This window comes from Trachemys scripta, chromosome 1 (genome assembly GCF_013100865.1).
Source record: "Trachemys scripta elegans isolate TJP31775 chromosome 1, CAS_Tse_1.0, whole genome shotgun sequence".
Taxonomy (NCBI): domain Eukaryota; kingdom Metazoa; phylum Chordata; order Testudines; family Emydidae; genus Trachemys; species Trachemys scripta.
In genome coordinates, this window is record NC_048298.1 from 142,457,521 (window position 1) to 142,469,777 (window position 12,257).

Below are 12,257 nucleotides of genomic sequence, written 5' to 3' on the forward strand. Positions count from 1 at the left end.
TACTCAGTCTCTCTTCCTCCAGTTTATCAATAGATGGCAGCAGAGAGCACTTTCATAGAGCTTCAGAGTTAGCACAGACTTACAGTAATAAATAGCCTTTTGTCATACACTGCACGGTAGCTCTAAAGTGCTGTAAGAAGTGTGTGCAACCTGTAAGAGGCAACTAGCACAGCGTTATATTTGCTATTCAATATTGTAAAGTGCAGCAGTACACATTAAGGTGCAGAGGGAGGGTTTGATCCTGCAAGTTGCTGAACGCTCTGGTCCAATCCAGCAAAGCATTTAAGTACATGTTTAAGTTTAAGCATGTAATAGTCCCAATTACATCATGTATTTAAGTGCTTTACTAGATTGGGCCAGAGTGCTCAGCACTGTGCAGAATTGAGCCCTTTATGAGACAAGGCTCACTGTATATTGCATTTTGTTTCGTACAACTTATAGTAGAACCACCAGTCAACCACATACCTCATTTGGAACCAGAAGTATGCAATCAGGCAGCAACAGAGACCAAAAAATAAATAAATCAAATACAGTATAGTACTGTGTTAAAAGTAAGCTACTGAAAAAATAAAGGGAAAGCAGCATTTTTCTTCTGCACAGTAAAGTTTCAAAGCTGTATTAAGTCAATATTCAGTTGTAAACTTTTGAAAGAACAATCATAATGTTTTGTTCAGAGTTGCAAATAACCTCCATTCCCCAGGTGTTCGTAACTGAGATTCTGCTGTACTGTTTTCCAGTTTACTAGTGAATCAAGATGGTGTCTAGAAAGCTCTGCCTCATTCAGTACATATATTCACTTCATTTTCCCCCGAGTAGTAAACTCTACTATGCATGCATGAGAACTGCTGCCTTCTTTCATTTAGGACACTTGGAGATTATTAAAAAGCATTTTAGCTGTGTAAAAACACACTCCTGCACATGTTCAAACTATAATTGACAAACCGAAAGAACTTGGGCAAATCAAAAATTCCTTTTTCACCAGAACACTGAAAAGTGCCTATCCTCCCACAGGACTCATCCTGCCACATTTCAGCTTCTTACCCTTATGCACTTAGGTGCTAAATCAAAGTCAGACTTTTTATGATGTGGAAAATGTTCCTTTTCCATTTCCCTCACTCTCAAAACCAGCTCAACTATTTTTTTCAGAGTAGCAGCCATATTAGTCTGCGTCCGCAAAAAGAACAGGAGTACTTGTGGCACCTTAGAGCCTAACACATTTATTAGAGCATAAGCTTTCGTGGACTACAGCCCACTTCTTCGGATGCGGCAATGCTCATATATATGCATCCGAAGAAGTGGGCTGTAGTCCACGAAAGCTTATGCCCTAATAAATGTGTTGGTCTCTAAGGTGCCACAAGTACTCCTGTTCTTTCAACTATTTTTGTACATACTTACCTAAAAAATTCACTGTTGGACAGTAATTGTACCATATGCTCGGTAAGAACATGATAGCATTCCATGTTTCTGAAACTAAATTGGCTCTCTATTAAGAGAGCTATTTACAGAGATGCTGCATCTGTAGCTAGCACTCTTGCCACGTGCAGACATACTGGCTTCCTGGTGCCTCCTCCAAATTCTTCGCTTCTGCAAGCTGTGCTTCTCCCTACAAGTTCCATGAAGGTTGCTACTGAAACCAGTTGGAAAATTTCAGTCTAAAAGATGAAAGTTCAGAAAATTGTGTGCATCAGAACAAAAGGAGTTACAATAGAAATATTTGTGCAACCTTAAATATAGCTGTTGCTATGCAATTGAGCTACAATATACTTTAATATAGCAGCTGAAATGATCTATTCTAATCTGCTCTCCTTTTGTAATGTGACTGGTGATTTCGATATTTTGAACAGATGATGAACCAGATGATGGTGCCCAATATTACTTCATAATTTGGGGTTTCCACAACCCTCAGTTACTACCTGTTCTGTCTGAGCTTGGGGTCAGTATCTCTAATGTAATTAAGATTTCTTCTGAAAATTACGAGCCATTGCAGACATATTTGGGAGCAGCTAAACTGCAAGAATCATCATTACTTACACCTGAAGGTAAGCTAGTGATAGGACAAATATCCTTTATAAAATCCTAAATATTCTATTTTTAAAATGCTATTTAAATTCTTATCCATGCTTAGCATTGTGTTATCTGAGTGCCTGTGCTCTCTTTTTAAAATGTTTTAAATATCTAGGCCTACAGGAGGAAATGAGCTGAATATTTGTATTATTATTGTAATATTAGGAATCAGCCAGTTAGCTTCTTTGACACTTGTCACTAGTGCTGGTACTTGCTTTGCCTTGTAATCCCCATGAGATGTATTATGATATCACAACTATTAGAGATGGGAAATTTTCTTGTCCAATATTTACAGAAGAAGAGATTCAACAATATTTTTCTCCTCTTAATATTCTTCCTCACTCCCTTCTTTTCCCAGTTTTCTAGATCTTACATTGAAGAATAATTAACTAGTGGCATCTAGCCCACCTGTCACTTTGGAAAAATTGGTATAGTATTAGTATAAATGAAACGTCAAAAATTTCAATGAAAGGACTCCAGATTTTGAGTACATTGTCTGTCAAGCCTCTTAAAACATTTATCAGTTACAGGAACTGAAGATGCATCTCAAGTTCTTTAAGACTGATGGAGTCAAAGAATCAATTGGTGAAATCAAAGAATAAATCCTCTAACTGGATTCATTCAGCAGAATTAAAGTGTCATGAATTGTCAGTTTATTTGTTATGGCCTTTCAGCATGACTGTGAACCACTGATAACTACTCTCTGGGAACAGTTTTCCAACCAGTTTTGTGCCTACCTTATAGTAGCTCCATCTAGGTTGCATTTCCCTAATTTGTTTATGAGAAGGTCACACGAGACAATATCAAAAGCTTTACTAAAGTCAAGATATACCACGTCTACCACTTCCCCCCCATCCACAAGGCTTGTTACCCTGTCAAAGAAAGCTATCGGGTTGGTTTGACTTACTCCCACTGCACTGTATCATATTCAACATATAAACATCTGTACCAGATACTCAGACATAATTTTCCAATTCACATTCCTTTGATAACAACCCTTGAGCAACATCAGTAGATGGAAGTGCCTTAGTTGAGGAAGGATAGTCCAGGGTTCTCTTCATGACTGCCACAGAATCCTTGTATGGCCTTGGGAAAGTTACATAGGCCAAACGTTTCAGAACAGTCCACTGCCGTATTTTTGGGGTTATCAACTTTAGACACCTCTGGATCATTGGAGTTATACCAAGGATAAATTTAGCCCCAGGCCTGATTTTTAGAAGTGCTGAGCATCCCCAACTCCAAATGAAATCAAGGCATTTGCAGCTGCAGATTCTCAGCAGCTACAACAGTCAGGCCATAATCCCAGAGTGAGTTTGCAGGGCTGGCATTTAGAAAAAACATTTTTGTACCCAGATAATGAGGAAATTTGATCATTACAATACAATAAACATGGAAACCTGCACTGATGTTTCTACAATCACATTTCACCGATGAAATGTACTTTAATCTCTTTGTCTTAGTTTCAACATCTCTAAAATGGGGATAACAACACTTATCTACCTCACATTTGAAGAACAGTTACTAGTTTAGGCCCAAGGCATTTTGATAAGTATAACCTTAGATTTTGGATTTCAGGCATTTATTTGTTGTTTCTTCAAGTGCAACATCCTATGAAGTTTTTCCCTCCTTACATTTTTGTTTTGTATTTACAACCTTAAGTTGGGCTTGACCTCAAATATTTTTCTGGGAATTTGTTTAAGAATAGGAATTTTTTGAAGAACACTTTGAGTAGAGTAGACCAACCTGCAATTCATGTTTCCTTCTCAATATTCCAGAAATATGTCTCAGACTCACTATTCCCATGTAAAAGGGAGATATTGGGATACAAATATGCTATAATTTATCTAATAACAATGCGTTTATAGTTGTAGAAGCTGAAAAAAGGAAGAAAGCTAAAGCTATCAAAGATTTGGAAATGTTCTGGAAATACTTGGAGCCAATTCTGAACAGTGGGAAACATGGATCAACTCTCTTTGATGTTGCCAGACTTCATCACATAGTAAAGGAAAATACCTTTCCCCCAGACTGGACTAATAGTGACATGATGGTTAGTAGTTTCCTCTTTCACAATGAGCTGCCCATTTAGTTTTTATAGCATATAACACCAATTTAAGTACAGTGGGAATTTGAGCTGTGTGTGTCTGTAAAACTTTGAACCAGACTAATTTGTTTACAGAGCATACAAACTATGCCTATGAAGATTGTTATCTCCTTGAATGAAAGCCATTTATTTTCCACACCTTATAAACTTGCTGGGTGTATCTATAGGGCTTCTATGTTCTTTGAGCCAATGTTTTACACAGTGAGTTTCTAAACCGTGGGCCAGGGTTGCAGAGTTTGTAATCTCTTTGAAGTATAATACTAAACAAATTCATAGCGTCCACACACTCCTCATTAGAGGTTCAAACATTGGTATTGAATAACTCCAAAATTATATTGCCAGCCCTTTAACAATAGATCTGTGTCCTAGATCTCATTGAGGGCAAATGAAAATAAAGGAATAATAAAAAAAAATGTGGAATTTCTGTGCAAGCCATTGTTGAGATATGATGTTCTAATGCACATCCCACGTTGCCTTTGGGGGGTCAGCCCCAAAGCATGCTTCAAATGCAGTACACAATTATGGCCACCAACCCTTTTTCTTAAAGACTAATCACCCAGTAGAAGCCAACCAGCACTTCTTTCATCTGCAGAGGTGCCCCAGCTCAGAACTCTTCCCCCACGTTTTTTGTCTTTATTCTTGTGCAGATTGAATTCTCTTTTTCATAGAATATTAGGGTTGGAAGAGACCTCAGGAGGTCATCTAGTCCAATCCCCTGCTCAAAGAAGGACCAACACCAACTAAATCATCCCAGCCATGGCTTTGTCAAGCCGGGCCTTAAAAACCTCTAAAGATGGAGATTATACCTCCTCCCTAGGTAACCCATTCCAGTGCTTCACCACCCTCCTAGTGAAATAGTGTTTCCTAATATCATAGAATATCAGAGTTAGAAGGGACTTCAGGAGGTCATCTAGTCCAACCCCCTGCTCAAAGCAAGACCAATCCCCAACTAAATATCCAATCTAGACCTCCCCCACTGCAACTTGAGACCATTGCTTCTTGTTCTGTCATCTGCCACCACTGAGAACAGCCTAGCTCCAACCTCTTTGGAACCCCCCTTCAGGTATTTGAAGGCTGCTATCAAATTCCACCTCACTCTTCTCTTCTGCAGACTAAATAACCCCAGTTCCCTGAGCCTCTCCTCGTAAGTCATGTGCCCCAGCCCCCTAATTATTTTCATTGCCCTCCGCTGGACTATCTCCAATTTGTCCGCATCCCTTCTGTAGTGGGGGGACCAAAACTGGACGCAATACTCCAGGTGTGGCCTCACCAGTGCCAAATAGAGGGGAATAATCACTTCCCTCAATCTGCTGGCAGTGCTCCTATTAATACAGCCCAATATGCCATTGGCCTTCTTTACAATAAGGGCACACTACTCATATCCACACTGGACTCATATCCAGCTTCTCATCCACTATAATCCTCAGGTCCTTTTCTGCAGAACTGCTGCTTAGCCAGTCGGTCCCCAGCCTGTAGCAGTGCATAGGATTCTTCTTTCCTAAGTGCAGAACTCTGCACTTGTCCTTGTTGAACCTCAGATTTCTTTTGGTCCAATCCTCCAATTTGTCTAGGTCACTCTGGATCTTATCACTAGCCTCCAGCGTATCTACCTCTCCCCCAAGCTTAGTGTCATCTGCGAACTTGCTGAGGGTGCAATTAATCCCATCATCCAGATCATTAATAAAGATGTTGAACAAAACCGGCCCCAGGATCGACCCCTTAGATTGATACCGGCTGCCAACTAGACATCGAGCCGTTGATCACTATCCACTGAGCCCGACAATCTAGCCAACTTTCTATCCACCTTATAGTCCATTCATCCAATTTTTCTGTTCTTCTTTTCTAAGAATTCCTTTCCGCCCGTATCCGCAGCTCATCTTCCCATGTGAGCTTTTTTTCTTCTCTTCCATTTCCTCTCAGAGCATCATTGGCTCTGTTCAACAGGGTCACTCAATCTGGTACCACATGGAGGATCTCCCTCCCCACAGTACTGCTTCAAATACAGCAGAATTCAGCATAGCGGCAGTGCAAACAAAGGAAGGACAGCCCTCTGCTAAAAAGTAGTTTTGTACCCCACTCCTTCTTAGTAAGGATCAGTGTGTCCAGGAAGTAGCAGAGAAAGCCCAAGCAGGCACTAGGTGTTCCTACTCCAGATCTTTACCATAGCAAGGGATCCAATGTCTCCCTGTTCACATTAGATGAGGGGAAAAAATCCTAAACTACTGTGACAGGTTGGATCTCAGAAACCCCCTTGGGGACTGCCAACTGATGTGCCAAGACTACTTCTGCCCCTGCTTTCTCTGCTAGGTCGGCATCCCAGCACCCTGTCTTGCTGAGCCAGACAGGCCCATCTGCTCCAACAAAGACCCAGGGTCTGAATTACTTGCTCCAAAGCTGCAGACTTAACTGAAAGCAGCTTATAGAAGTATTCTTGTCTTTAACACTCAGATGCCCAACTCCCAATGGAGTCTAAACCCAAATAAATCTGTATAAAGCTTATACAGGGTAAACACATGAATTGTTCGCCTTCTATAACACTGATAGAGAGATATGCACAGCTGTTTGCCCCCCCCCCTCGGTATTAATACATACTCTGGGTTAAATAATACGTAAAAATGATTTTATTAAATACAGAAAGTAAGATTTAAGTGATTCCAAGTAGTAACAGACAGAACAAAGTGAATTACCAAGTAAAATAAAATAGAACACGCAAGTCTATGTCTAAGAAACTGAATACAAATAAAATCTCACCCACTAAGCTTCCTTTTACAGACTAGTCTCCTTCTAGTCTGGATCCATCAATCACTCATACCCCCTGTAGTTACTGTCCTTTGTTCCAGTTCCTTTCAGGTATCCTTTGGGGGTGGAGAGGCTCTCTTTAGCCAGCTGAAAAAAAACAAATGGAGGGGTCTCCTGGCATTTAAATAGACTCTCTTGTGGGTGGAGACCCCCTCCTCTCTCCTATGCAAAGTCCAGCTCCAAGATGGAGTTTTGGAGTCACATGGGCAAGTCACATGTCCATGCATGACTCAGAACTACAGGTAGCAGCCATGGTTCACATGCTACCTTGAATGTCCTCAAGTAGACTTCTTATGTGGATTGGAGCATTCCAAGATCCATTGTTCCTTAAGTGCTTCTTGATTGGGCACTTAACTTTGCAAATTCCTTTCTAAAGAAGCTGACCAAATGCCTTACAAAGCTTACTTAGAAATCAAGCAAGTATACAGCCAATATTCTTAACTTCAAGTACAAAAATGATATATGTGTACAAATAGGATGAATAGTCAGAATAGAAAGAATAGAAAGAATTATGGGGTACAGCGTCACAACTACCATAACACATTCCATAATTTCTTCCAGTTTATTTGTGGTTTATAGTAATAGGGTTATGGGACAGACTATTTCCTCCCAACACTTATATTAGTGGATTAAATTCTGCATATAAACAATCAGTGAACTATCAGGCCCTTCAAAACTGAAGGGATCAGATTGCATTTGGCTAATTCCGCAGTGGCTTCTAAGGCATGCCTTGGAAATGCCTCATTTGTGGAAACATGTAGAACTGCTACTTGAAGTTCAGCCCACATGGCATTACTTTCTTCACCTGACCTTCAGATTCAATGTTAATTTTGGGAGAGCAATTCTTCAGTCATTCAGTTAAAATCCTCTCATTCTCATCTCTTATGTGAGTCTGTTGCTTATGAATATCCCAACAGTAAGTATCTTTACTGTCAATACTGAAAAGGGAGAGAAAAGTTACGTGTACTAGAGTTCTTTGAATAGATTGAAATTCTCAATTTACATTTCTCAATTTCTCAGAGACCAATATAGACTCTAAAGAAGTGTGGGGGGGGAGGGTGTTTGTAGGGCTTTAAAGAAATACATATAGAAGTGATACTAAAGAACATAGAACCCATATCATAGTATACAGTGAACGGATGCAGTAAGTCTATTTCAGTGGATTCCCTCTGGAAAGTCTTTACTGAGGTTAAATACAGCTCTGAACTGCCTCCAGGACATGCATGGGGAGGACTCAAATGAAGGACTGCCAGACATGCTATCTGAAAGAAGAGAGTGATGTATAATACAAGTAAATTACCTTTATTCAGGTTTGCATATTTTGAAAATGTGCCTTGCCACAAATATCAGACTTTCCCAAAACACTCTCCCGTGCCCAAAAAGTACAGGTGGTAAGTTTTAGATGGAAAACAGGGTGTGAGTTTTTTGACAAAGTATGTGTGTGCTGGGAGGAGACATGGTGGGGAATTGATATTAGAAACTCTCATCTTATCCTAGCTGTTGGTCTTGTTAAACATTGGCAGTTCATGTTGCTTGTAATGTCTGTAGAATTTCTCATTTTGTTTATAATGCTTGCACGTTCAAAACATTTTAGCAAGCCTTAATTAAAATGTTCCAGTGTCCTAGTAACCACTGATGAATAACAGAAACAAACATGAGGAGGTTTCTATATCAACCATTTTTGACAGATGTTTTGGGTTGGGAAAAAGAAAAGAAGTTCAGACTTTTTAAAAAATAAAAAACACTAACTTTTCAAAATTCCTGTTATTCAAAAATGACTTGCCTTACTAATCTTGAAGTATCCTGTCATAAAAACAAATAATATCAAAAGTGATTGGTGAATTTGGGTGTCTAACTTGAGACACCTTAAAGAACCCTGAGTTTCAGAAAGTGTGTGCTTAGCACTTACTTAAAATCAGGTTCCTTCAACATGTCTCAAGTTTGGGAACCTAAAACAGCCTTGTAAAATCATTATAATAATTACTATAATTTTTTATTTTTTTTAATTTTTGACCCAAGTGACTGACTCAGCTTACATACAAAACGGGTGCACCAAACTAGTCAGAGCAAAGAAAACTGAATGTATTCATTCTCCCAAGTATGAGGAAAAGAAACAAAATCAACAAAACACATCAGAGGTTACCATAAATAACTTTATAAGGTCTCAGCCAAAGATAACATTAGACTAACTTGCCAGCTCTGAGCCAGAGCTTCTCTGACTAACCCCCTTTCTCCTCAAGTTTCAATTTTTTTGTCCTGTCTCCTATGATTCTGGTTCCTATTTGCTAACCTGTTGCACCCATGACTCCAGCAGGGTTTAGATAATCTGACTGTTCCAGTCATCAGCAGCCACTCAGATTAACTTTTTACATACACCCATTTGCCTATTTGTTCTAATCCTAGTTTTCTGGGAGGGAAAGAAAGATCTATCTTTCACACTATATTCATACAGCATACACTCATACATTAATACCATTCAGAACAGGGAAACCCAGTACAGGAAAGACAGATGACTCTCAAAGGGTTAATGTCACTTGACTTTACACACACTGTCTTAACAGACAAAACTATTAAAATTTCATCCAAAAAAAAAACCTATTTTTGTTTTGCCCAAGAAAAAATTAAATGAAGAGTCAATTCTAAAAATCTGTTGCATCATTTTTGTGATGCCTAGCATACACAGAAGAATATGGCCAAGCCAGCTAATACCAAGTGAAGCTTGAGTTTGCCTCAGGTTGGAATTGGATATCTGGCCCCATGTGATGTCAGTCTCATGGTGATGGCAAATCCTGTCTCAGTTGTTTTACTCTTTCCACTACATCATTCAGTGTTTAGTAAAATCCACAGCAAAACACATCAGAAGCTTCCACCCTCCAACTTACAGCTTCATTCAAATGTACTTTTGGCCTTTATGTGGTCTAGTGGTATCATACTGCTTCCACCTGTGGAATCAGAGTTCAGGTCTTGAGGTCTTCTCCCACCGCCCCACCCCCGGACAGCAAACAGTAGGAGTATTGTGGAATGACATTGAATTCTGTAAGGAGGCTTGTCCTGCCTTCCTTGGATGGACGGAGTGTGGTCACTTGTAGCAATATACAGCTGCATGCAATTACAGCTGCACCAATTAAACCTGCACATTTGATATGAGGGAGAGAATACAGTACCTTCTGTTACAAAAAATGAACATTGGCCTAAATCTAAAAAAAGTACTTAGGCACCTAATTCCTCCTTAGGTGCCTTGATTCACCTTTAGGCTTCACTGACATTCTCACAACTCAGCTGCTGCCTAAGTCCCCTAAGTGACTAAATTTCTGCCAGTAGGCATGTGTAAAGCCACCTAAATCCTGACACTTCCCCACAGCTAACAAGAGCACTGAAATGGGATTGTCAAAGTAGGCGTTCCCACTATCTATCTCACCTGGGGTTCAATCCCATGGACATCCTCAGAACACACCTACAGGATGGGGCATGGCACATAGTGGATGGGTACATATGTGAATGTGAATCCAGAATACCCAATAGCCCAGTGGTTAGGGCACTCACCTGGGATGTAGGCAACCCAGTTTCAAATGCCTGCTCCAATGAATATTTATTATTTCTAATACTGCAGTGCCTAGAATACCTAATGCTAAGCACTGTACAAACAGAACAAAAATGGAACAGCTCAGACAGGAAAGATTGAAAAAGGGACCTACAAAGAATAGCATATAGCCCATTGGTGAGGGCCATCACATGGAATGTATGAGACCTGTTGGAGCTGTTCAAGTCCTGGCTCCAAAAAGAGGCAGAGAAGAGACTTGAATCCAGGTCTCTCACATCCAAGGTGAGTTCCCTGGCTATTGGGAGAATTTTTTCTGGTTTTTAATCTGCTAGGGTATGAGCTGCCTAAATGGCTGAGCTGGCTTAGGCACCTAACTCCAGGAGATGATTCACAACTGAGAATCCTGAACAGAGATAGGCACCCCACTTCACCCTGTCAGTCAGGTGCCTAGAGGCCTAGATGAATGGCAGTTAAGTGCCTAAATACCTTTGAGGTTCTAGGTCTAAGTCCTGCACCATTCCTCTACATTTCACTCCTATCTGCCTTAGGTCCCCATTTAGCTTGCTCACTTCTGAGGATCCTTCCTCGGGTGCCTGATTCTCCCCATGCATTATATAGAAAGCCTGGGAACCTAACTAGGACTAGGAATTAGGCATTCCCTTCTTACTTTTGTGCATTTAGCCCATAGACACATGCCATATATCTAAAGAAGAATTGGCTTTAACTGACATTAATAGTACCATTTTAATCTTCTGTAGAACTCCAGCCACTATAGGCAGTGTTACACATATACACCATTCAATATGTTACAGACTGTGATGTGATAGTTGGGAGAATAAAAAGGAAAGATGAGGGAGATCTTGAAAAAATTCTTCACCCTCATCACCCCCAACAAGAAGCTCTGTTTTCATAGACTCACATTACAAATTAGCATTTTGAATTAATAAGGGAAAACATTTTAAAAGGATGGTAGGTTTGTTGCTTAGAGAGTTGCTAGTTGGTGGTTGAGTTCCACTGTGTTGTTTTGTGTATAAACTTGATCCGTCATATCTGTTTCTCTTTTCTCATAGCTTGCATTTGGAACTGTGCTATTTGAAAGCATTGCTTGTTTGATGTATGACTGTCTGGACTGGAAAAGACAACATCAGCACTACTTGGAAAACACCAACTTTATTAATGTCCCTGTAATAACAAAGAACAAACAGGTACAGCCTTCTGCAACTTATGAAGGGACGCTTTGCAATAGGTCATGGTTATGCGCAGTAATTAGGTACTAATTTAAAAAGAAGAACAGGAGTACTTGTGGCACCTTAGAGACTACTAATTTAAGTGAAACTGCATGTTTTAACTACTGCATTCAAAAAAATCAAACCAGGCCATTTACTACTTATGTGACCTTGTGTAAATGAGAATCAGGCCTTTTGTCTTAAGTGTTAAATCCTCAAAACAAACAAACCCAAAACAAAACAAAAAACTACACCAGCTTGAGAATCAGGCCACTTCCTACCATGTCTCCTGGAGTTGCTGTCAAAACGTCATCAGGGTCCCCAGGCCTCTCAGTGCATGGGGTTCCTAGCAATGCTGATCCCTCTCGGGTGTCTGCATGTACTTGGGCATCTGCCTGGGTCTCGGCGCCTCCAGCTTCCGCAGTAAGAGGGTCCATCTGCTCCTGGGCTGAAGCCAGCAAGGAGTGTTCTTCCTCCTCAGCTGTCAGCCCAGACTGAGCTGGGCTGCTCCCTTTATACTAGTGCT

At 40.2% G+C, this 12,257-nt stretch overlaps 1 protein-coding gene across 7 annotated transcripts in view; it reads left to right on the plus strand.

Annotated features, from left to right (window-relative positions):
- Nucleotides 1-12,257, plus strand: part of SPAG17 (sperm associated antigen 17) — a 280,253-nt gene that overhangs the window by 92,774 nt on the left and 175,222 nt on the right. For all 7 annotated transcript variants that reach the window (XR_004647912.1, XR_004647911.1, XR_004647913.1 and 4 more), the window contains exons 6-8: nt 1,845-2,039; nt 3,930-4,111; nt 11,576-11,710. Coding sequence is in view for 4 of the 7 variants with exons in the window: in XM_034787997.1 (XP_034643888.1) it covers nt 1,845-2,039; nt 3,930-4,111; nt 11,576-11,710 (512 nt within the window). In the remaining 3 variants the exon portion in view is untranslated. The remainder of the gene's footprint in view (nt 1-1,844; nt 2,040-3,929; nt 4,112-11,575; nt 11,711-12,257) is intronic.